Below are 27,138 nucleotides of genomic sequence, written 5' to 3' on the forward strand. Positions count from 1 at the left end.
ACACACCCAAGCTGTCCACCACGTTTCGTCCAAATCAGCACATAACTTTTTGAGATATCCTGTTATACAGACTTGGCATTTAATATGGAATTATTTTTTTTTCTTGACTTGGGTTTACTTTCTTAACTCAGTATATCAATCTGTGAGTTTCTTTTACACTTTGGTGATTTATTTGTTAAAAGAACCATGTCACTGATTGTCTGCCGCAGCAAGAAGTCAACAACAGGATTATATCACAGGTGGCGTGGCAAAATGTACGGACAGGTGCATTTGATGATTGGCTTCACAGTCGGGTATACAAGGGTTGTTGCGTTCTGTATTAGTGGAAAACAACTGCTGCACTTCTCAAAAAGTTATTGCCGCTTCCTCTGGAGATGGTCCGTCAACTCGACAATACTGTTTGTCATCGAGTGGTGGCTTTACGAAATTATGGCATGAAACAGCGTGCTATTGCTCGGCAGTATGGCATCACTCAAGGTCAGGTGTCAAAGATCCTGAAACGAAATGCTCAGAGGGGTGTCCCTACTCCAATACCGAGGCCAGGACGTCCCCACAGAACCACAAAGAGGGATGATCGCCAGCTGCACCGGTTAGTCCGCAATGGCTGCACAAAGTCAGCTAATCGGCTTAGGGCTGAGTGGCAGCAACTGACAAATGTGCCTGTATCCAGAAGGTGAGTCAACCAACGACTGGTTCAAGCAGGCTATCGTGCCAGGCGTCCCCTGAGAAAGCCACGCCTGACCAGACAACACCACCAGCGCCGATTGCAGTGGGCCAGAGAGCACCACCAATGGCAGCCAGGACACTGGAATCACGTGATCTTCAGTGACGAGTCTAGATTTCTGGTCTATCGTCAAGATGGCCACGTCCGAGTGCGCAGACAAGTGCATGAAGCCTACAACAAAGATTGTATAGTGCCAAGAGTCCAAGCTGGAGGTGGTGGGGTGACCGTTTGGGCTGCTTTTCATGCAGGGGGCAAAATTGACCTTGTTGTTCTGAATGGAAACCTGAACCAGTTCAAGTACAGGGACATTCTGGTAGAAACATTGCTTCCATTTGCTCGTGCAGCCTTTCGAGGAAACTTTGTCTTCCAAGATGACAATGCACGGCCTCATCGTGCTCGCATGATCGAACACTTTCTTGCTGACCGTGGTGTAGAGCATATGGCGTGGCCTGCCATGTCCCCGGATATGAATCCGATAGAGAACTTGTGGGCAGAATTAACGCGCAAATCGACCACTTGGACCAGCAGCCGACCTCTGTGCGTGAATTGCAGCAGGCTATTGTCACTGCATGGCAAGCGATTCCTGTCCAAACCTTGGCAAATCTCGTGAACAGCATGCCTCGACGTGTACGTGCTCTCCTGAATGCTCGTCGGGGTTACACAAAGTACTGTACTGTAATTTTACTGTCCGTAATCCCAGTCGTAATTTAACTTTTGTTTTTGTTAAAAAAAAATTTGGCTAATGTGCAAAATAAAGAGATACTTCTGGAAAACGTACAGAAGTTTAACACAGTACTGTCCATGAATTGAGTTCGATATCAGTTTACATCACTTTCAAGGATCAATTTATTTGTTTCGAAATGTCAAATGTGGTTTTTGTTTCTTTTAAAGGTCACATTAACAAAATCTAGAATAATTTCAACATAATTCCAATGAACTTTTGGTTCTAAGACATCTTGAAAAGTACGTTCACCCCAACAAAAAAATATTCCATATTAAATGCCAAGTCTGTATATCGTTTTTGGTCCTTTCTCTCAATGGTAAAGAATCACTTTTAAAATTATTGCAGCCAGATCTGGATCCAGATCTTCACAAAAATCTAATCATTTCGTCCTTGTCCTCTGCTCAACCTCTCCACCAAATTTCGTCAGAATCCGTCCATAACTATTTGAGATATCCTGTTCACAGACAAACACACCAGCAAACAGACGGGGGTGAAAACAAAGCCTCCATCCAACTTCAGTGGTGGAGGTAACTAGAAAGCATCCCAAAATGCAAAGCCTATCCGCATCAGTTTTGTACTTAAACTAAACTTGACGAAAACAACAGTTAAAACAAATTATACATTTTATTCATTTGTGTTCTCCATATTCTCATAATAAAGGGTTGTTGAAGATTTTATGACACAAGCTCAATTGGTAAAAATGTTATCGTAGTGAGGGGGCCTATGTACTCAATTTCAAGTTCGTGTGCAGTTCATGTTAATTTTGGGCAACCACTATGAATGTATTCTACTCGGTCCTACTAATCGGAAAAATGATGTCGCCATTTTTTTCTGTTGACCTTTAGTGACCTTGACTCAAGGTAAAAGTTCAAACGTCATTACAGTGACCATACTTCATTCAAAGTATATCGACATTGGTACCAAAATGTGGCAAATTTCACAAGGAACATTGATTATGACATTTGTTTTGTCATTGCCCTCTCAGATGTTTGCAATATGCAAATTAATAAGCAAATGACCTAATTAGAGAAAAAATATGCATAATTAACATATAGTCTTCACCATACACGTAAATCCCACCACTTCGCATTATTATTGAATGCCAATCATTAGTTACCATCTCAAATGTGTTCTGCTGGATCCTAAATTGGAAAAATATGTTGCTTATTGTTTTCTGTTGACATGTTCTTGATATTAACTAACCTTATTATGACCTTATTTGCCAGGGTAAGCTTAGCTGCTGGCATGCACTGATGAAATCTTCCCCTGATGTGGTATCTGCCTTTGCATCTCTTGGTAATCGTAATGGACCATCAGCAGAAACAATTGCAGCTCTAGAAGAGTTTGTTTGTGAGTTGTACGAGCCAGGGACATCCATCACCAATGTTGGCGACCTCCGCTGGAGATTGTTCACAAAGAAACAATCAGAAGCTCAAAAGTTGCCGCCTAGTCGAGGAGCTTTGGAAGAAGCTATCGCGCGTGCCCACTACCAAGCAATGGTGTGGAACCAAGATTACATGCCTGATCCACAGCTCCCACCTGCTGCAGACTTTGGGTGGAAAGTGGAAGGTGATGGTCTGGTGGCCATCTCAACAAAGCAACTTCCTGCCCCATATGCCATCACTAACCTAGTTAAGTGTGGATGTACGACAACAAAATGCAGCTCTCACTGCTCTTGCAGATCACAGAATATGAACTGCCCAGAGATGTGTGTGTGTGGTGCAGATGATGACAACTGTACTAACAATGACCACGGACATGCTTTTGGGATTGATGAAGAACAAGAAGATTATGAAGATCCTTTGTTGTGAACAATATAAGAAGCTAATCTAAAAGCAAAAACATGTTTCCAGCTTACTCAGTGCAAAAAAATTTACAATGTGTGTCAACAATAACCATTAGATGCACATAGGAACACAATCATGGTAATGCAGAATTGTGGCCAAAATATGCTCTTTGAACTTTGACCTTAGTTCAAGGTCACAAGTCACAAAAATATTAACAACATCAGTCAGCTAATAGGACCCAGGATACATTTGTGATTAATTACTAAACAATTAACATTTTCTGGAGACGGGATGTACCAGCCATTATATGTATAACCAGGAGATATGTTTAATAGGGTATGCTAATTCTGCATATTTTTGTCTCTAATTAGCTCATTTGCATATTGCAAAAAAACAAAAGGTCAAATGACGAAACAAATGTAAATAACCAATGTTCCTTGTGAAATTTACCACATTTTGGTACCCAGGTTGATATACTTTGGATGAAGTATGGTCATTGTAATGATGTTTGAACTTTGACCTTCTTGAGTCAAGGTCACTAAAGGTCAACAGAAAAAAATGGCAACATCATTTTTCCGATTAGTAGGACCCAGTAGAATACATTTATAGTGGTTGCCCAAAATTACATAGCAGGTAGTCAACGAGTACATAGGCCCCCCAAAACTGGTAAATGCAAAAACACGGAAGCGATTAAAAAAGAAAACCTCGGACGTCTCATGCTTGACGCACTGAAAAGGCCGATTTGTACTCACTGAGACTTTGCCCTTTTGACCCATTTATCAATTAGTCTTCTCAATATTCTCATAGTAAGGAATTGTTGAAAATTTCATGGTAAATGCTCAAATGGTAAAAACATTATAACACTAACACACACACACACACACACACACACACACACACACACACACACACACACACACACACACACACACACACACACACACACACACACACACACACGGGGGGGGGGGGGGAGGACTTAATAAAACAATGCCATTTCTGGGGGAGTTACCCCGTCAGGAAGCCAAACCAGTAAAACGTTTTATTGGAAGTTTCACAAAATTCTTCCTTCAAAATATTACCGGAGGCCATACCTAAACAATCTCTGCCAAATTGTCTGGGTCATACATCCTACCCTTCCTTCAAACGAGGACACCCAGATAGCAGTTACGTGCAAACACACTCTTGCACAAGAAACCTCAAGTTATTTACAACTGCTGCCACTATGACAGGAGCACAAATGTCTCTTAACCTGACGTGTAATGTGATGGGGTCATGCCTTGTGATTCAGAAGACCGTTCCATGGCATCTCTTTCCATGGTGAACCGTGGCAAATCCTCAGAATCTTCAACATATTTCACCTAAAAAGAAACGAGATATTACAGTCAAGGGGAGCAGGTCACCTCACTGCAAATAAAGATTATAACAATAAAGGTCAGTTCCTTGGATGAGGGATGTTTGTGCTTCTACTTGATGAAAAAAGGCATATTAAATGCAATGCCTTACATTAAGAAGAAAACCAACTGCAGCCATACATACACCTTTACCATGCGATAAAAAAATAAAAATAAAAATAAATCAGGAAGTGACTCGACTACCACGCCACCTTGAGGCCAATAATTACAGTCTACTGCAAAGGTTAAAGATATCATCCAAGGAAAGCAGTTTCACCCTTTGAGGTTTGGCATCTAGAAGCCAGCTGTAAGTTGAAAGTTTAATTATTATTATATATATATATTTTTTACACCAGGGTGGAGACTTGGGGGAGCTATATGACAAATGGTTGAAGTTTTACAACCTACCAAGATATATGGTGACTTGGGGGTGTATCTGGGGTATAAGGTGTGGAGAGAGTAACAATGGCCCAGAGAGGAGCAGAATGGGAAGGAATCAGGGTGAGCATTACTACACGAGGTAGTAATGGGCAGCGCATTTGAAATACAGAAGTGAGGACGATAAGACAACCAGCACAGAGGGCTTAAGAGGACAGATGAATGCAGGTGAGCAACCAGCCCATATTTTGGGATGGTGAGCAGGTGAGGATTTCTTGAGGAATGCCTGACACATGGGGTAGCCTGGGCAGGGCAGAGGGAGCAGAGCACAGGAGGAGCAAGGCTAGTTGTAAGCTCATATAAAATAAGAGAGTCCATTCTATTGTTGCCAGTGAAAGAGTGACAGCCATTGGGAATGCACTGTCAACAATGTCATTGTCAACCAATAACATGGAAGGTCTTCTTTTGGACCACCTCAAGAGGAGCACGGTGGAAAGCAGGAGACCAGCCCAGAGAGTGTTGTGCTGCTCAGGAATAAATTAACTCTACAGAGAACAACCAGACGGAAACAAACACGATGCTGGTTTGGTGACATGATCCTTCCATGAAGGGTTGAGGCAGATCGTGAGGCCAAGGGGTTCTGGGGTCTGCTCCTCTTGCAGTAGCTGTCTGGATAAGTATATTGGATAGTTTGATTGCTGATCTTTGCAGAGAGAGAGAGAGAGAGAGAGAGAGAGAGAGAGAGTGTGTGAGCGACTTCCCAGAGTCGAACGCCATGTCCCAAATAACTTACCAGCAGCTTATAGATCATGTCCAGGTCTGACAAAAGGGAAACAGTAGTGGGTAGTCTTTCACAAGAGTATATATAAAAAAATAACCACCTTTAGAGGCCATTTTTCATTCATTCACTGTATATCATTCTTTCACAAGAGTGATATACAGTATTATTCTGCGCTGGGTGGAGTCATCGGCAAAATGGTAAAGTTGCTTTTCAAGAGAATCAAATAGATCATTAATACAGATTATGAATAATGTCGGTCCGAAGACACGGCATTGTGGAACGCCAGCCTGAAGAGAAAGATCATAGGAAACGACACCAGACAACCAGTTGAGCAGGGGGCCCAGAGTACGAAAGGAAGACGACATGAATATCAAGGATGGATGCCAGACAGTATCAAAGAATCGAAATGCATCCCAAGACATGGCCCCAACCTCTCGTTTGTGGTTCAGAACATCAATCAACGACTTTGTCTGAAGTAGTAACATATCCAAGGTAGAATGGAAAGGTAGGAAGTCAAACTGGTTGTCAGAGATGAGCGAGATTGAGAAGATCAAAGATTTACATTGCGTAATAAAATACTGACCTCTCCTCCTTTGACTGACTGAATAAAATACTCACCAAACTCTCCTCCTTTGGTATCCATGGAAATCTCCACGCATGGCTGGTGGACTTCCTCTCTGGTCGTAGTCAACGTGTGGCCCTGAATGGGTTTCTCTCATCTCCTCTTCCTGTTCAGGCTGGAGTTCCCCAAGGTAGTGTTCTGGGCCCTGTGCTTTTTCTGGTCTTCATCAATGATCTCTCTGACTCTCTTGAAAATCCTCTCTATCTCTTTGCTGACGACTCTACTCTCTGTCGCTCCATTCCTCATCCCTCAGATCGGCAGTCTGCAGCCTCCTCACTCTCTGCAGACCTGGACAAAATCACAGACTGGTCAAACAAGTGGAACATGTCTTTCAATCCTGACAAATCTCACACTCTTACAATGTCTCTCCGAAAGGACCGACTGGACAACCCTCCCATCTACTTTCTCAACAATCCTCTCCAAGAAGTTCTGTCGCTCAAGCTTTTGGGTCTCACTATCTGCCATGATCTTTCTTGGGAAAACCACATTTCCAAGCTGGCCTCCAAAGCCAGTCGCCGACTGGGCATCCTCCATCGTGCGAAGTCCTTCCTTGGCACACCTGAGCTCCTCACCACATACAAGGCTTTCATCCGCAGCTCAATGGAATACTGTTCTCCCCTCTGGGCTGGTGCTCCTGCCTCACACCTTGCTCGGCTTCACGCTGTTGAGGCCAAAGCTTTCAGAATCATTGGAATCTCCTGCGATGTAGTCAACACCGAGGGCCTTTCACTCACTCACCGCAGGCAGGTTGGTGGTCTTTCTGTCTTCTACCGACTCCTCTCCGGCCTTGCTCCCCCAGCTCTCTCTGTGCTCTGTCCCCCCAATATTCCTTCAGGTCGCACAAGATCTGCCTGCAACCCTCTTATGGTTAAACTGCCAAAGTCTAGGCTCTCTGCTCACCTTCACTCTTTCATTCCCCTTTTCTCCCGCCTCTGGAACAAACTCCCCCACTCCCTTCAATCCCACTCCTCCCTCCAGGTCTTTAAAACAGCTGTTCACCACCATCTCTTATCTTCCCCCATCGAAAACCTTGATCTTTTCTACCCCCGGTAATTCACCCCAGAGTCCTTGCAGTGTTCATATGTTTTATTCCTCTCCCACCTCCCCCCAAGTCCTCCCGATGTCCCTGCTCTCAAATGTTGTGTTTGTGTCCTTCCCCCTCTTCCCCCTCTCTTTTGTGTCCTTCCCCCTCTCTCCCCATCTTGTCTGCCGCTCCCCTTGTTTTTTGTGTTTTGTGTGTCGGTTTGTCTTTTTGTGTGATTAATGTTAGCTCTTTCACGAGCCTCGATCTTGTATACAAAAAAAAAAAAAAAAAAAAAAAAACTGTCTCTCACACAAAGAATCCGCAGATAGGATTTGAATATGATATGCAAAACTGATATTATCTCCAGCGTATACATTAGGCAGACGTATGAATGTAAAATAATTCTCTACCTCAAGGTGGCAGGCGATGGGCATTTCCTGGAGGTGTGTTAGTGAGAACAGCATGATAATTTGTAGTTAACATGGCAGCAATAGCTTTCTTTTTTTTTAGGAAACTATTGTCTTAGACTCCAAATGATACAAAAAAGAGAACATGTTAATTAGCCTATTTTAATCCAAGATGCAATGCCTGGTGTTGGCTTAGCGGTTAGGGTGCCGGCTTGGGATCCTAGGATCCTGGGTTCGAATCCCGGTCGATCACTGAATTAACGCCAGGGGGGTTGACTCAGCCTGTCATCCTTCTGAGGTCGGCAAATTGAGTACCAGCTTGCTGGGATGAATGATCACGGTGTGTACCCCGGTTTAGAATAGGTACACCGTATTCCTGCGCATCGTAAGAGGCGACTAAATGTTGGCGTCAGGAAGGGCATCCGGCCATAAAAACATTGCCTCAAAACAGGGAACCATGATTGTCATGCGGCCCGCAAGGCTAACCCCCGCTCTAGCAGGGAAAATGGCCTTTAAAACGATCATTCATTCATTCATTCATGCAATAATTGCTAACGTCATCGAGTAACCTTTGATGTGATGCAACCTTTCAAACGAAATCCTCATCTCGAGTCAACTACAACACCAATGTTTCGATTCACAACGAGTTGTTTTGCTATTGGCATTGTGCCTTACCATGTCAGCAGTCTCCTCGGACCTGTTTCCCTGTTCTATGCTCACGTTGCAGAAGAATACAGATTCTGCACGTTTCAGCAGATCCATGCCTGGATCGAGCGCGAGCAGGCGGCCGAGTCCCGGGTATTGCAGTCGCAGGGGCCGAACGACCAGAGCACAAAGAAGACCGCGCAGCAATTCACATCCGGCCTCGCAGCGAGATTTCACTCCGCACACCTGAGAGAAGTGGGCAAAGTGGTCAGGCACGGGGGTCAACAACAGCCGAGAAGCAAAAGTACCTTTGTTTATGACATCTACTGTGAATAATTTGATAAAACCAGCGGGAACAGGCGGGAGTACGCTTCTCGGCCGACCTAAAGGGGTCAATGTGCTGCGGCACGTTCTTGGAAACGCCATTTATCATTTTTATCACTTTTGAAAGAAATTTTATTGATCACAACACATCATAAGATAAAGGAAGATAATTTGTAATACAAGCTACCACAAAACGTGGTGCTTTTTCCACCACATGTAAATGTTAGTGTTTGGTGACGTCCACGTTTGCTGCATTGCAGTAAATTTGAATCAACCAATTGCAATTCAGAACTGTAATGACACTCAATAGAGCGCAAACCTCCACCAGGATGGACAGTTTACGATTTGTATCCCACTGATAGGCCAGATCTACATCTGGATCTGGATCTGGACATGAACCAAAATCTAATCGGCTTGGTCTTGTCACATACCCAACTCATTCACGAAGTGTTATCATGAACCATCAACAACTTTTTGAAATACATATTCTGCTCACAGACAAACAATCAGAGAGACAGACGTGTAAAAAAAAAACACAAAGGTAACAAAGGCCCAATAATTGCATCACAAGTAACACGTACGTAGGACAAATCGATACATGAAGGGTGTTACCAGGAACTTTCAGGCAGACTCGATTGCAATCAGATAAAACTGAAAGATTAACAGGGAAGCAAATTTACACAACAGAGGAGAACGATGAAATTGCACAGAATGCAGAATGGTATTCAGGTTAACGTAAACTCCATCATTAATCAACATGGCCAAGCACAGCACAAATGCAGCACTAACTCAAGGGCTATGCCCTTCCCTCACTAGGACGTTAACTCCAGCGCATAGTATCAATACTTTCAACACAAACGCGCCGCCAATCCTTTCACCAATCCCAGCACTCGCCAGTAGTAGCTTTAACCCAAACATAACATTGTCAGTGTCTGTTTATACAATGCCACAACAGTAGTCAGTGCATTCACTTAGGACATTATCAGTGATCAATATGAAAGAAATTAGATGATACTTTTTTTTTTCTTTTTTTTTGTATACTTAGTCGAGGCTCGTGTAAGAGCTAACACATAGAACATATCATAAATGGGGCTGGAGACAAGAGGGGGGGGGGGGGGAGAGGGAAGCACAACAGTACGAAATAGGGACATCGGGAGATCTGCGGAAAAGAGAGGGCTGGGGCGGGTACATGGGATAATCAAGATGGACAATACAAGGACTTTCAGGAAAAGAAAACGGAATTTGAAGGAGGTAGATTCGGGCGGATTAACGGGGGTAGAAAACATCAAGGTTTGGATGGGGGAAAATATGAGATGGTGGTGAACAGCTGTTTTGAAGACCTGGAGGGAGGAGTGGGATTGAAAAGAGTGTGGGAGTTTGTTCCAGAGGTGGGAAAAAAAGAGGAAAGAAAGTGTAGGTGGGCAGAGTCTCGATTATGGCAGCTTCACCAGAAGAGGGTTGCTGACAGATGTTGTGCGTCCTGACACTGCAGTACATGAACTGCAATGCAGTACAATGCTGTGTGCAATAACAATTTTAGTACTGTACTGTTGTTATTTTGCTGTCCTGCTTCATTCGGTACTCTATTTTTTTTATTACAATTCCATGGTACCAGACCTTAGGCCTACTCTTTTAAACTGTGTCGTGGCACAGGTCAACAAGAGCTCCGCATTGTTGTTGTTACTGTTGTTGTGATTCTCGTTGGGGTCGATTTTTGAAATGTGCACCCATTGTTCGGACAGCTGCTGGACCCCACCCACAGTTTTTGCTTGATTCCACCCACCATGGCACAAAGATAAAATAATATGGCCACTGCCTTGGTTTTCTGGTGGGTCTAAGACATCAGTCCTGTAAGCCTCTGCCAATTTATATACTGCCCGGGTTTGTTGCATCAGATTTCCATTTGCTTTGTTTGGGTCGAGTGTTGCTCACAATGAGGGACCCCAAAAAAATCAAATAGTATGTCAAAGAATTTTTTTTTAGTAAGGTTTAATCATGCCCGTCAGCACCCACGGTACGTACCTCCCTATAAAAGTGTCTTTGCCAGAAATCCATCAGCTGTCCCAATGCTATATGGGACAGGTGTCAATGGGTACATCATCAGTTCCTTCATGTCCAACTGCAAGCCTTGGCTTTGGGCCTTCACAAATAATTGGAAGGCAATATTGCCCTGTTGCAACAGCTTTGTTTGGGTCGCTTGTTACTCACGATGAGGGTTATTAAATTATTAGTAAGGTTATTAATCAAACCAGTCGGTACACGCCTCCCTAAAAAATAGCATTACGCAATTTTTGAATGGCCCTATATTGGGTTAAACAATCTGTGACCGTGTGACGAATCAGCTCATTCTGATATAACCATGACCGAGGCTGTCACGGATGAGAAGTGTCAAGTTAATCTTTTAATAGCGCATTAAATATGTTTCCCAATCGTGCTGCTCATCTTTGAAGAGTGCTTTAAATGCGCATTTTCCAATTGGCCCCTTACCGGATTTTGTCAGAGGTTGCGACCACAATTCAGTCATTCTTGTTCCAAAAAGGAACACAGTGTGGGATCTTTAAAGTCGACACTAAATGCAGCAATGTAGAAACGAGGGTGACTGAAGGTGTGATGGTGGAGAGCAGAATAGAATGAAACAAATGGAAAGGGGGAAACACCAACAACAGAGTATAAGTGAGAATGACAGAGATAGGGAGAGAGACGGAGAAGGAGAGAGACGGAGGGGGAGAGTGGGAGTGGGAGGAAGAGAGAGGGCGTGAGAGGGCGAAAAAGAGAAAGAGAGAGAGAGAGAGAGAGGAGAGAGAAATAAATGGGAGGGGGAGAAGGACACATTGGGGTGAACCAGCTGCACACAAGTAGCATGAAACAGCAAAAGAGGAAGGGGAAATCAGGATGAAACAGAAAAAAGAACAAGCCAACCGACAACTAACAAACGCAAAGAGATGAGGGAGTGTGGGAAGGAAGGAAAGGAGTGCTTGAGAATGGGGTAATTCAAGGTACAAGAGATAATGAGTATGGATGGGGGATGACCTGAAGTAGTGGTGAACAGGTGTCTTGAAGCCCTGGAGGAAAGAATGGGACTGAACAGACTGGGAAAGTTGGTTTGACAGGTGAGAGAAAAGAGGGACAAATGAGAGTGGAGGTGAGCAATGAGCCTCAACTTTGGGAGTAAAAAGAAATAGGATACTGGCAGACATGCACGACCTACCTGCCTCAAAGTACATCTGGTAATAACAGAAAATTATTCGTCCCACCCCCACCTTTCATCTTAATATGGACCAGTTTTGAAAACGAGTGGAAATGCACAAACTAGCAACACCTGTTTATAAGACTCGTACACACGTAATGGTGTTGGTGGGTTTGGATACGTGAAGTTAAAGTGACCAAATGATGTTACGATTCCATCTCAACATATATTTATGAAGAGGTTGATGTACAATTTTCTGGGATGTTATATTTAGCCAGTAATGGAGCAAGCAAAGAAAGCGTTGCAATCACCCAGACCTGCCTTGAAACCAGCAGCATGTGGCTGAGTCAATGGTAGCAAAGTGACCTGCTCTGCAATCTGCTGCAGTAATTCACAGTAATGCTCCTGGAGATAGATCATCTCAATAGTTTCCATTTTCACCACCATCTCGACTTGTGTTTCTGCTTCTTCTTCGACCTCTGCATTCACATTTTCCTCGCCAATCTGCATCTGCATACATGATCCACAATTTCAAGGAAAGGAAAGGAAAGCACTTACTTTCTGCAACAAACAGAAACAAACACGACTTATAATTATAGCAGTGGAAGATCCAACATCGCATCTTTTCCACCTCGGATGAGCTGGTGCCTACAACCCTGCATGTTAACAGTATCTCTCAGCCAAATAAACTGGTGGCCTCTTGGACACCCGCAAACGAGATCTCACCTTGCCTTGCATGCCCTGCCCTCCAAATCCTCCGCACCTACCCAGCATCGGCAGATCATCACATCAACTCACCAATCCACATTTGTTCCTCAAGAGGAATATTGAAACATGGAATGGGTTTTGTCAAGTTTTTTGCCTTTTTATGTTTCCTACTTACGTGTGTCCATTCCATTATCCAGATGAACATGGACGTTTGTCATCTCACAGCCTCGTAATGAACCTGTGTTTTGTTTTTCCAACTTTACAAAACTATCCTGTACTACATTTCATGCTCACGTGATATTCACAATCCTTTATCAGAAAATTAACCATTCATCCGTCAAGTGTCATCATTTTTTAACACAAACAGCAAATAGCAAAAAAGTCCGATACGGAAGCCTAATTCGAGAAAACATAAGCAGTATACATGTTTTTGCTGCATGTACATTGTACATATTACCCAGGTTATTTTTATTTTTGAGAGCAATGGAGGAAGCGGTCTGTTGCACATACAGCACCCAATAAAGGGGATGTGTCAGAAGAACGTGTCGCATGCTTGGAACAGGATCGCCCCCGTAGTGCAGGTACTCTGCTAGTCATAGTCAGGACAACAAATGAAAAGGCTACACCTGCAATTGTCCAATCTACGACAAAAAGAACAAGTACTTTCCGTTTCTGTCATCTCTGTAAATCCACATCAAATGCATATCTCGGAGAATATAGAGAGTAGAGAAAGTTGCAAAGCATGACATCAGGAGCTGGTGCGAACAAGATAAAATATCATCAAATTAAAAAAATTGATGAGCTTCAAAATGATGTCGGCAACAGCAAATCTATATTTTTACCTCGATTTGTTGATCCTGTACTTCATTCGGACAATTGTCCGATTCACCATTTGAAGTGTTGAGTCGTAAAGAGTTTTCACTGCAGAGATCTTCGTTTGCTTCTTCATGGGCCACTGTGGAGGAATGCGCCGCCATTGTATTAGTATTGCTGATTTCCAATTTTGGGCCAGTTTGTGGGATCGTCTGTCCTTCTTCTTCTTCATCCACTTCCATCGGGTCATTGGAATCTGCTGTAGAGACTGGTTCTTTGGTGTTGCTGCATGCAGAAGGAGAAGCAAAGCTTTCCAAGTATGGGTAATGGAGCCAGATATCGAGCTCTTGATTCTCAATAGGTTTAAGAGGTCCAAGCATTCTGTAAACGGCTGTGAGATTTAAAGAATTACGATTAGAATAATAAAAACTCAAAAACACACGTAAATTATGGTAATTACAATACGTCACTGTTGTTACTTGTGTAACAGCTGGATATTTGTATTTTGCTCCCTTTAACCTCAATAGCCAGCAAGGAGGTCAAGGACTGTTGTGACATGTACAGTCGAAGCCAAAAATATTGGCACCCTTGCACTTTTTTCAAATAACTCACAATTTTCTTTAAAAATAAGTTTAAAGTGAAAAGCATTTGGTCTCCACAATTCTTTATTTCACTGTTAATATTACAGAACCTTTGTCTTTGATTCAGAACTCAAATGTATCCTTTTAAATCAGAAAAAAAATGGCATTGACAAAATTATTGACACCCAAGACTTAATATTTGGTAGCAGGGCCTTTGGACAAAATAACTGCAGTCAAGCACTTCCCATAGCCATGAATGAGCTTCCTACACCTATCTACTGGCAGTTTGACCCACTCTTTTTGTCCAAACTGCTCCAGTTCTCCCAGATTTGAAGGGTGCCTTCTCCCACCTGCTGTTTTCATATCTCCACAAAGGTGTTCAATGGGATTTAGATCTGGACTCATTGCTGGCCACTTCAGAACAGTCCAGAATTTCGTCTTGAACCATTCTTGAGTGCTTTTTGAAGTGTGTTTGGGGTCATTGTCCTGCTGCAAGACCCATGACCTTCGAAGGAGACCCAACTTTCTGACACTGGGTTGAACATTGCGCTCCAAAATGCCTTGGTAATCTCCTGATTTCATGATGCCATGCACACATTCAAGGCACCCAGTGCCAGAGGCAGCACAGCAACCCTAAAACATCACTGAACCTCCTCCATGTCCGACTGTAGGGAAGGTGTTATTTTCTTTGAAGGCTTCATTTTGTTTCTTGTAAACATAGAGATGATGTGCTTTACCAAAAAGCTCTAATTTGGTCTCATCTGTCCACAGGACATTCTCCCAGAAGGATTTTGGCTTGTTCAGGTGTGTTTTGGCAAACTCCAGTCAGGCTTTCTTATATCTATCTCTCAGCAGTGGGGTCCTCCTGGTTCTCCTACAATAGAACCACTTTTCATTGAGTTGGTGACGGATGGTGCGAGTTGAAACTGTCATACCTTGTGTCTGATGGTCAGCTTGAATCTGATAGGCAGCTGATTGAGGTGCTTTCTACACCATTCAAACAATCCTTCGCTGCAATCTTTGATCAAGTTTTCTCTTGCAGCCACGTCCAGGGAGGTTGGCTACAGTGCCATGGGCCTTAAAGTTCCTGAGAACATTGCATACGGTGGACACAGGAACATCAAGGTCTCTGAAGATGGCTTTGTAGCATTGAGATTGTCCATGTTTGGCTACAATCTTGCGACTGACCTTCTCAGACAATTCTCAGGTTTTCTTTCTTTTCTCCATGTTCATTGCGGTACACACAGGGACACAAAACAGCAGAATGACTCCTTTTCTCCATTCAAACTGGTTGAATGAGTGATTTTTATATTGCAGGCACCTGAAACTCACCATAGGTGTGTTCAATTCCAAAGTAAAGGAGAATCACCTGCTTGAAATCTAATTATTTCTAACAACTTCTAAAAGGTGCCAATAATATTTTTCCGGCCCATTTTAGGATGTCTGTGTGGAATAAGCTAATATTTCGTAATTTTTTCAGCTTTTTTTTGTTTTGTTCCACTGCAAACCAAAGAAATACAAATGTGGAGACCAAAAGATGTCTTAATTTGTACAATCTTCTGGAAGAAAGGGAGCATTATTGGAAAAAAGTGCAATGGTGCCAATATTTCTGGCCACGACTGTACCTTCTCTCTTTCTCTAGTAAACAGTATAGACTCATTAAAATAACAATTCTTTGAGACAAATTTTGATAATTACAAAAATATTGTTAGACTGAAGGGGGTGGAGATCCATAGCTACATTTTATTGATAGTATGGTCTGTATGTCCACGTAGCTTAGATTACTCTTGTACCAGGGAAGATGTCATAGCAAGTAGTATTGTAAAATGTGCCCTGATGAGGCAGTGAGTGGTAACTTTCAGACATTGTGGGGTAACATTATTGTGAAACACCTCTTGTAAATCAGGTGAGCCTGGGTAAGGTCTTGTGTCACCGGGAATTTAACACAAAAGGCACACTGGAAAGCGCCAGCAATGGCTGCTGCTGGCGCGACGCATCATGCCGGTCAGACCTGTTGATGTGACAATATCTATAAAAAGATTCGTTTTTATTCCCTCACTTGCTACAATTGTCTCAAAACTGGTCTCAAAGACGATTTATCTTAACGGTAGTCTGCTATATATTCAGACTATTGAAAAGTATGGAGCACTATTTCATCATCAACATAACTCGACATCGTTACGAAAGACACACACCTTCAGAGTTTAGGTCAAATGTGACAATTGCTCTGTGAAGATTGGTATCTACCTCGACGGTCACTTCCTCTCCTGCTTCATTTTCAAAATACAAGCTCAGGAGCTCAGAGCACAAGAGTTCAGGAGTTGGAACTTCAACACAGAGGTGTTGTGGCCTGGGTAGAGGTGTGCATCGTACAGCAGATCCCTTGCACTTCTGTGTGACCTCATTTAGCCCTGCCAATAAAAGGTAGACGTACATATAAATAAACCACACAATCATTTCATTTCCTTTCCAGTTATACTTGTTTTTGAACCACTGAGGAGGGAGAGGGAGAGATAAATTGCATAGAAATTAGTCACAGTAAGTGATTGGAGATTAACGTTTTCATATTCTTTATAAATCTCTGGAAGTGCCATTATGCCGAGTCAGATTAAGCAAGAAAAGCTGAGACAGAGTGAAACGAAACAAAGTGAAGATCAAGGCAGAAAAAAGAAAAGAAAATTGAGACAAAATAAGCAAACAACAAGAAGGTGAGATAAGGAAGAGGTATGACGTTGAGCGTCAGCGCATGTGGTAATGGGTAGTGCCTAGTGCAGCCATTGAGGACAACAGCTGTACTGCTGACAACAGTAGTGGCATAAAAGTCTTTTATAATGCCCCACCAAACTTCTGGCAATACTATCAAGTGCAATGTCCCTCTTGATTGGCGTACTCCAATACTGTGAGAATTTGAACATTCCGGCAGATAACTTTGGCGTTCTTTTTATGCCTCCGTGGAAGAAAGTCGCGGGGGGCATTATCTTTTCACGTTGTCCGTCCGGCTGTATGTCCGTCCGTCCCTGATAGATTTTCGTTACTGTGATAACTTGATAATGGCTTAAGGGACTTTAGTCAAACTTGGTGCAGGTATTTATAATGATGTAAAGATGAACTGATTAGATTTTGGAGTCACAAGGTCAAAGGCAAAAGGTCAGAGGTAATGTTAGGTAAAAATCCTGTTACCACAATAACTTGTGAACCAGTGATGGGATTCTGACCAAAGTTGGTACAAGTATGCATTATGATGCAAAGATGACCTGATTAGATTTTGGGGTCAAGAGGTCAAAGGTCAAATGTCAAGGTCTGTAATAAGTCCATAACCTAAGAAAGGCTGAAGGGATGTAATTCAAACTTGGTAAAGGTTTCGTATGTATAATGATGTAAAGATTAACTGATTAGATTTTGTAGTCAAGAGGTCAAAGGTCAGAGATCATGTAAATTAAAAATTATGTTGCCGTGCCAACTTTTGAACAAGTGATGGGATTTTGAACAAACTTGATATAAGTATATATGATGCAAAAATGAACTGATTGGATTATGGCATCAAGAGATCAATGGTCAGAGGTCATGTCAGCTAACCCTAACCCTAACCCTAACAAGTCTTGGTACGAATTTATAACAACAGGGTGTTAATGTCCACGTTATTTCTTTGTTTGGGCCTATTGTTGGTAGTACACGTACAATATCAAATCAGAGTCATATACTGCATTCATCTTTGACAATGGTCGCACAATTAATTGTTTGTAAAGGTGGAAGGCCTAAACTGATGCTCGTCAAATGGGCTCCATTAAATTGTATATCAGTATTATGTCGAGATATGTCGGAAAAGTTACCACACAATAAAGCTCACCTTGGTGTGACAATGACTTGGTGAAAACGATGAGAAGGTTCCTCCCGCCATCCCGACAGCCTACGGTGAACACGACAGCACCCTTATCGTTCACTCCCAACAATGCCAATACTTGATCCTTCAGTGGTGTTGTCGTGCCAAGTTCATTTGAAAGATTGCTGGTGTCTGGGACCCCTTGGAGATACAACACTTGGCGATCTAAAATAGGAGCAGCTCGAACTGTCAGGGCCATGCCACTAAAGTAGTGTGGCTGCTTGAGCACCCTGGACGCATCTGGAGATGAGGGATGAGGTCAGGAGACGAGGTATAAAACCATACATTAAATATATAAATGGCAAAATGAGCAAGGTAAAACATTACTTCATAATTAACAATCAAATGCTTACCCTTGTGACGTTTCATGTGCACTTCCTGTATTGTTGAGCATTTTTCAAATCATATGAGGCCTCTGAATTTCCCCCATCTTGATTAATCACAACATTGTAACTGTTGAATGTGACTGTAAATTTGCTCAGCCTAATGTATTACTTTAAATGGCTCGCCAATCTCAACAATTTCCCTGTTCACAATATATTTTTGGGGAATCTTTGGATTAAATCAAATCCTAACTGGCTCCCCCTTTCCCTTCACAGAATATTGTGCCCTACCCTTCAATCAAAGAATTGGGTAAAAGCATTTTTGCTGGACTTCACACCTCTGGGTGGTGTGATCGGTTTGTTTCGCCACACAGGTCTGGACGCCAAAGTTGACCATTGGCCTGGTAGCATGGATCAATGTCAAAAAACTACATTACATACCACCCAGACGAATGTCTGTGTGATCAATTTATATTGGGTAAGATGTGGGCCAATAAAAACAAGAAGCCAGCAACAGAACACCCAATGTGAAACGATGACATCGACAAATTAAAATGCAATTTCTGATTGTGTACGTTTGCCTCTAGGTTATTTGTGTGTTGAAGTTAAACGAGAGCGAAGTCAGTTGGCATGCCATCGCAAATCCCCACCTAAAGCAAAGTTAAAATATGGCAAAAGAGTTCCATCAGGATTGACCCAATATCAATTTTGAGTTAAAAAAAATTTTTCATTTTGACCCCTGTGCCCCCAAGTTTCAACCCCTTGGAGCATGCACATGAGGTCAACTCCAAAAAATATCGTTACACATTTCATGTCCCCCACCGTTGATTACATGTACAAAGTTTCATGAAAAAATTGTTTAAAATGTGCCCGTAATTGAATTTTTTGGTATTTGACCTTTTGACCCTGCCCCAGGGGGCAGGGCTAAAAATGATACTGCTCTTGCACCTTCGTGCACTGTTGTGATCAGAAGTACAAAGTTTGGTGAATTTCTGCACAACCGCTTAGGAGGAGATAGCGTGACGGACGGATGCTTACAGTATGCTTACAATATTACCCCGTTTTTTTCTCCAAAAAGCGTGGGGACAATAAAGCCCCGTTTCCACTTAACTTTGCAATTTAAGCTATTGATATTTTCACTTTTTCACTAATGCAGCACTTTCCTGTATATTTTCCAAGCTGCATGAGGAACCCCACAAATCCCATATAAATCGTACCTTCTTCCTGTTCAAATATCACCAGTGCTGTTGCATGGCACCCCAGCAACACACTAATCACTGGGCCTCCTCCCGATCGTCGCTGGTTTTCAAAATAAACCATGAGCACCTCTTCATTCATCGGATGAGCTGTCACGCCTTCAACCTGTTTAACAAAAATTTTAGTGATGGGGTAAAATTCTAAAATAAATATAATTTGCTTGCTATCCATGGTCCTCATTGTGGTAACTGAAATCTATACAGACCACATTAAAAGGGTCCTAAAAAAAAAAACAACAACAAATAGAATGGCACTCAGTAGATAGCATACCTCTGCCAGGTGAACAGTTCATGTTTTGTATCCCAGAGTAGACCAGAAAATCACAATACAGAATCACATTTAATCAAAATCATCCTTCCACAACTTTTTGAGATATCCTGCTATGTATCGTTTTTGGCCATATCTCCCAAAGGTGAAGAATCACTTTAAAAAATTCTACTATCCGGATCCGGATCCAGATATTCACCAAAATTGAATAGATTCGTCCTTGTCACACACACACAACCTGTCCACCAAGTTTTGTACAAATCCATCGATAACCTTTTGAGATATCATGCTATATGTTGGTTTTAGCCCAATCACTCATTGGCAAAGAAATACTTAAAAAATTAAATAATTCTCATATCCCAATCCATATTCAGATCTTCACCAAAATTGAATAGATTCGTCCTTGTCACACACCCAACCTGTCCACAACGTTTCATCCAAATCCGTCTATAACTTTTTGAGATATCCTGCTATGTACCGTTTTTGACCCTATCTCCCAATGGTGAAGAATCACTTTAAAAAATTCTAGTAGCCGGATCCGAATCCATATCTTCTCGAAAATCGAATCATTTTGTCGTTGTCACATACGCTACCTCTCTGCCGAATGTCGTCTGAATCCGTCCACAACTTTTTGAGATATCTTGTTCACAAACAGACAGACAGGGGTAAAAATGTTATCGCACTGCGCCATCAATGGATCCATCGTTCACACGGGCATCGGTAGATGGCGCAGGCATCAATCGATCGTGCATAACAGTACCACTCTTGGCATTCGTCACATTTGATCATTAATTTGCCGTCATCTGGGCAGCGTGTATAATTTCCCCCCCTTACCTTTTCATTTCAACTTGCTTTTTGTCACTAATGTAAAGTCATATTAAAATGGTTTTAAGTATGTAACGTATTAAAAAGACATTTTATATGGAAACGATTATAAAATAATAGAACGTTGAAAGGCATATTAAATGAAGAAACAGAGTTTCGCTTTGGTTTTTACCAACTTTTTACCTTCCGAGCCGGTTTCAAAAACCGTGTGCGAAATCCCAAACGTGATCGCCAAGGTATTTCCCCAGGTACAGTACGGTATTTCCATGTTTTCCTATGTATTACTTCAGCTCATGATTGTGGTTGATGTTGATTTATGTTCCTTATACAACTAATTGTTCCTTCCCTTTGGAAACTCGTTGCTCTTCAATAAGAGAATATTAATAATGTGTAACTTTCCTCACGTGAGGAAGGGAAGGACCAATTACGAATTGGCTTGTTCTCGTCACCGAACCAACTCACCCCCACCAAGTTTCGTCCAGATCCGTCCATAACCTTTTAAAAGATCATGTCATGTATCACTTCTGGCCAGATCTCTCAATGATGAAGAATCACTTGTAAAATTAAATAATCCGAATCCATTTTCAGATCTTCACCAAAATCGAATCGATTAGTTCTTCTCAAACACCCAATCTCTCGACCAAGTTTCATCCAAATCCGTCCACAACTTTGTGATATATCCTGCTATTTACCGTTTTTGGCCAAAATCTCCCAATAGTGAAGAATCCCTTTAAAAAATTCGACTAGCTGGATCCGAATCCGGATCTTCACCAAAACCTAATAATTTTGTCCTCGTCACATACACTATGTCTGTCAAATTTCGTCCGAATCCATCCACAACCTTTTGAGATATCTTGTTCACAGACAAACATACAGACAGACAGGGGTGAAAACATAACCTCCATCCACCTTCGGTGGCAGAGATAATGAATGAATGAATGAATGAATGAATGAATGAATGAATGAATGGAGCTATGTAAATGTTTTAATCCTCTGCTGTTAATGCATGTAACCATTTCTTTCTTTTTCAGTTTGGAGTTTACTAATTGGAAGACATGGATTTTTGGACTACCAGAGAAGGGTCTGCTGGCGTGGATGGGCTAAATCTTCTGGCATGGATGGGCAATGATTAGGAGGATGGGCTAACAAAACATTTACATAATGTTCAGTCACCCTGTCGCAGTAAAGATCAAATACAAATATTGCATGCGGGGGTGAGTGGGTGAGGAGAGGGTCAGGGGAGTGTGGGGGGTTCGGGGGAGTGGATGAAAGAAATCAAACGGTGGTCATCGTGTTTATCAATCCCCTGCACTTAAGCAAATCCAAAAAACAGTCCTCTGGGGGGTGATCATTTCAGAGAGCTTGAAGAAGAGCTCACCACAACGCCGAACATGCCATCACCGTAATGATTCTCCTCCATCGAATGATCCAAAGGTTCAAGGCCCTGAGAATTTTCAGCCATTCTCACGGTCAGACATGCACCTTTAAGTTCATGTTGAGTGCGTTGTACCACACGCTCAGCAACTGCATGCAAATGGCAGTAAAAACCAGGCCACACCTCATGAATGCACTTTGGCAGTGAAGCAAAATAACTAATAAATAAGTGCTTTTCAATCATTAGCATTCTAATGTCCAACTTAAAACATAATGTAAAAAACTTCATTTACAATTCGTATCTTGCACGAACCAGACATATACCCAACTTTGCTATACCTAACCTGCTATACCTAACCTGGTGTTGGCCTAATGGTTAGGGTGGCGGGCTTGGGATCCGAAGGTCCTGAGTTTGAATCCTGTTCAGCCGTTGAATTAATACCAGGTGGGGTTGACTCAGCCTGTCATCCTTCCGAGGTCGGCGAAATGAGTACCAGGGTACTGGGTCCTCTCTCATGATTGAAAATGAAATGCGTCAAAGTGTGTTCAAAAGCAGGACAAACGTGGCCCCTCCCTTCCACAACGTGTCTGCAGTCTTCCCACCATTCCTCTCCTATTAACCCTTTCAATCGTTTCCCTTTGTAATTTGTCCATGTATGCTTTTGGATGGATCGTTCACAGCTACGCAAACCAGCAAATTCTCCCCCTAACCTTCTGAGGAAGGAGAAAACAAGGCTTTGTGATCATGCTTACAGGAAAGAGATAAGCCCAGGAATGACAATCTCTTGAAGCCCCGAGGAACGAGGTTGACCAAGGAACCAACCCTACCAGAGGAACCAAAGAAGCAGCAGGAAACTGTGAGATGCTCGACTGGGAGCCGATAAGCACAGTCGCAACATCATAAAGACCAGGGGGTGGTGGGAAAAACAGTTTGGTGGAGAGAAAAGCATAGTGGACAAAGAATGACAATGTTAGAGAAATACTCTATGTTAGATGACTCAGGACAGAAGGAAGTCAAGGAGGAAAGAGGAAAAAGACCTGGGCATTTCATTTGATAGTTGTCTAACCTTCAGTACTCATGGTGGTGACACTGCAAAGAGAGCTAGCATGAAGCTGGGAATCATGAACAGATCTTTCTCAGCTCTAAAACAGAAAGGAATTCTTCAAATCCACAAGACCTATACTATAATAGTATAGGCCTATACTATAATAGATAGTGAGGCCTATACTATAATACTGCAACTCTGTATGGTACCCTACATACAAGAAGGATGAGGACTTTATGGAGAAAGTACATTAAAGACCTACCAGACAAATACCTGCTTTATGACACCTCGAATACCCAGACAGACTGATAGCTCTGAAATTACCAACACGAGCTTATAGAAGCAGAACTCATCCAGCTCTTCAAAATTGTCAAGAAGTTTGATAACCTAGAGGTCATAAATTCTTCAAGAAGGATGAGGGGTCGAGAACCAGAGGTCACAGAGTGAAGATCAATAAATACCATTGTAAAACCAGACTAAGGCAGAATGCATTTTTAGTCAGAAGCATCAACAACTGGAACTCACTTCCTGAAAGAGCAGTCAATGCAAAAAGGGTCAACCAGTTCAAGTCAGCACTGGAAGTACACTGGAAAACTCAACCAACGAAGTACCAACCATACCAGAGGAATGCATGCATCAGCGCAGTAACGAAGGGCAAATAAGCAAAGCTTCCAGCCTCCACATTCAAGTAGGTAAGAAAAGAACCATATCACATGCCTTCGATACGGTCTGGCACCCAGCTCTGCTCACCAAACTCTCCTCCTATGGTATCCATGGAAATCAACACGCTTGGCTTGCGGACTTCCTCTCTGGTCATAGTCAACGTGTGGCCCTGAATGGATTTCTCTCATCTCCCCTTCCTGTTCAGGCTGGAGTTCCCCAAGACAGTGTTCTGGGCCCTGTGCTTTTTCTGGTCTTTATCAATGATCTCTCCGACTCTCTGGAAAATCCTCTCTATCTCTTTGCTGATGACTCCACTCTCTGCCGCTCCATTCCTCTTCCCTCAGAACGGCAGTCTGCAGCCTCCTCACTCTCTGAAGACCTGGACAAAATCACAGACTGGTCAAACAAGTGGAACATGTCTTTCAATCCTGACAAATCTCACACTCTTATGACGTCTCTCCGAAAAGACCGACTGGACAACCCTCCCATCTATTTTCTCAACAATCCTATCCAAGAAATTCTGTCGCTCAAGCTTTTGGGTCTCACTATCTGCCATGATCTTTCTTTGGAAAACCACATTTCCAAGCTGGCCTCCAAAGCCAGTCACCGACTGGGCATCCTCCGTTGTGCGAAGTCCTTCCTTGGCACACCTGAGCTCCTCACCACATACAAGGCTTTCATCCGCAGCTCAATGGAATACTGTTCTCCCCTATGGGCCGGTGCTCCTGCCTCACACCTAGCTCGGCTTCACGCTGTTGAAACCAAAGCTTTCAGTTTCATTGGAATCTCCCGCGATGAAGCTATCTCCGAGGGCCTTTCACTCACTCACCGCAGGCAGGTTGGTGGTCTTTCTGTCTTCTACCGACTCCTCTCCGCCCTTGCTCCCCCAGCTCTCTCTGTGCTTTGTCCCCCAAATATTCCTACAGGTCGCACAAGATCTGCCAGCAACCCTCTGATGGTTAAACTGCCAAAATCTCGGCTCTCTGCTCACCTTCACTCTTTCATTCCTCTTTTCTCCCGCCTCTGGAACAAACTCCCACACTCCCTTCAATCCCACTCCTCCCTCCAGGTCTTTAAAACAGCTGTTCACCACCATATCTTATCTTCCCCCATCCAAAACCTTGATCTTTTCTACCCCCGCTAATTCACCCCAGATCCACTTTGTTTGAAATTCCAACTTCTTTCCTGGAAGTCCTGGAAGTGTCCATATGTTTTATACCTCTCCCACCCCCCTCCCCTCTTCCCATGCCTCCCCCCCAAAGCCCTCTCCCTCCCACAGATCTCTTGATGTCTCTGCTCTCAAATGTTGTGTTTGTGTCCTTCCCCCTCTCTCCCCATCTTGTCTACCGCTCCCCATGTTATATGTTTTATGTGTCGGTTTGTCTTTCTGTGTGATTAATGTTAGCTCTTTCACGAGCCTCGATCTTGTATACAAAAAAACCCCAAAAAAACCTGTGGGATCACACAAGGGTGCGCCCAATAATTATGGGGCCCAGGTATGCTGCAGAGGCGCGCACGCACACATGCACACACACACACACACACACACACACACACACACACACACACACACACACACACACAACAATGACTGTAGGATTTGCAGAGTACGTGAAAAGCTCAACAGACTACCAAATACAATTTGTGTACAAGCATTAACACAACAAACCAAAAAAGGTATCTCTCATTCATCTTGCAAAAAACTTCCAAAAAGAGGTACGATTAGAAGATGTCATGCACCAAACCGAAACAGCAACGAATACAGCCCCAAAAATTGCAAAAAAGACAAAATAAGCTTACAAGATGAAATACCAACAGATAAATAGTGACAACTGGGAGAAAGATAAAAGAGCAGGGAAATGTAAAAAAAAGAGTTGGACAGATTGGGGATAGACAATGAAGGATCACCGGATCACTGGTGGGTGTGTCTCTGTCTGTCTGTGTGTCTGCATGAAGCATAACATATCATTCTCTTTGCTAACCTCCCCCCTCCTTTCTCTCTTAGATTTTCTCCTGCACCTCCCCCTCCCCCCAACCTTCCTCTCTATCTCTTCCTCACCCCTCTGTCATTAACCCCGCAATATTGGACCCCACCCCTCTATGTCTCTCCCCACCCCCACTCTGTCTTTCCCCCTTCCTCTCTCCCTAATCCTCCCCTTCCCCCCTCCCCCCTCCCCCTCACCACCCCACTTCTCCTTTCTCCCTCCCCTCCACGTCTCTTCCCTTTCCTCCCCGTCTCTTCCATTCCCTCCCCTCTTTCCCCACCCCTTCCCTTCCCTTCCCTCCCCTCACACTCCCACCCCTCCCACTCTCCTCTCTCTTCATATTACCAGCACGAAGATACTCTGTGTTGCATGGCAACGCCATATACATACACATACATCCACACATGCCCACACACGCACACCTCGTCCATTTATAGTAGAAAACTACAAATGTTCAATCGCAAACTTTTAAATCGCAAAAATAAAATAAAAGATAAAAGTTGCAGAAATTATTCACATATTTACATGAGAAAAGCAAAATGTAATAAATGACAAAGTAAAATATAACAGACCCCTCAGCTGGAATGAACGAGGGGGGAACCTCACCAAGCCGCTCTTAGAATGTTCCCTGTCCCTTTAAAAAGTTATTTCCCCTTGTGAAGCCGCACCCTGCTTCCTGGAAATATCCTGAACTCCCTGAAATAACGATTATTTCCTTCCAAACTGTCTGGGCCCTATTTGTGATCCGCATTATTGGATGATGGCTCTGTTCGGCCTCTGCAATTTGACTTGCACCCTGAGGGGTCTCTCTAGGCTAAAAGGGTGTGTCGAGTCCAAGCCCAACTTTCTTTCACAAGTTATTCTTTCAACCGAGATATGTTATAAGAGAATATTGTCGTAGTCGCGGATAGTCTTGGTTGCCTGGTACAAAACCCAGTGGGCTGCTCCAACAGCAGCCTAACAGCCAGCTGGTTCGGCCTTCCTGGGGCAGATTACGGGTTTTTCCACTCCAACGCCGTGCCTGTGGGACTGTTGCATCAGCCAATGTGTTTCGCTAATTGAAATTGATACCACGCACCTCATCTCTAATTAACCGCCCAGCGAGCCGAGGCACGGTCTGGATGAATGAATGAATGAATGATCGTTTTAAGGCCATTTTCCCCGCTAGAGCGGGGGTTAGCCTTGCGGGCCCCATGACAATCATGGTTCCCTGTTTGAGGCAATGTTTTTATGGCCGGATGCCCTTCCTGACGCCAACCCTTGGTCACGCTCTTACGATGCGCAGGGATACGGTGTACCTATTCTACACCGGGGTACACACCGGTCTGGATATACGGCGTTAATTGCCATTGCCGATTAGTCCTCAATGGACCTTCTACAATCACCACAACAATCACAACGGTTCAAATTCACCCCAAT

At 43.1% G+C, this 27,138-nt stretch overlaps 1 protein-coding gene across 5 annotated transcripts in view; it reads right to left on the minus strand.

Moving 5' to 3' along the window:
• The window catches only part of PARP10 (poly(ADP-ribose) polymerase family member 10), a 91,231-nt gene that overhangs the window by 33,896 nt on the left and 30,197 nt on the right, over positions 1 to 27,138 (minus strand). For all 5 annotated transcript variants that reach the window (XM_068129322.2, XM_068129319.2, XM_068129320.2 and 2 more), the window contains exons 3-10: positions 22,030 to 22,175; positions 19,520 to 19,664; positions 17,947 to 18,219; positions 16,295 to 16,510; positions 13,548 to 13,909; positions 12,319 to 12,507; positions 8,517 to 8,732; positions 4,515 to 4,596 (exon numbers count right to left, since the gene is read on the minus strand). In XM_068129322.2, the coding sequence (XP_067985423.2) occupies positions 4,515 to 4,596; positions 8,517 to 8,732; positions 12,319 to 12,507; positions 13,548 to 13,909; positions 16,295 to 16,510; positions 17,947 to 18,219; positions 19,520 to 19,664; positions 22,030 to 22,175 (1,629 nt within the window). The remainder of the gene's footprint in view (positions 1 to 4,514; positions 4,597 to 8,516; positions 8,733 to 12,318; positions 12,508 to 13,547; positions 13,910 to 16,294; positions 16,511 to 17,946; positions 18,220 to 19,519; positions 19,665 to 22,029; positions 22,176 to 27,138) is intronic.

This window comes from Myxine glutinosa, chromosome 9 (genome assembly GCF_964187855.1).
Source record: "Myxine glutinosa chromosome 9, kmMyxGlut1.1, whole genome shotgun sequence".
Taxonomy (NCBI): Eukaryota; Metazoa; Chordata; class Myxini; order Myxiniformes; family Myxinidae; genus Myxine; species Myxine glutinosa.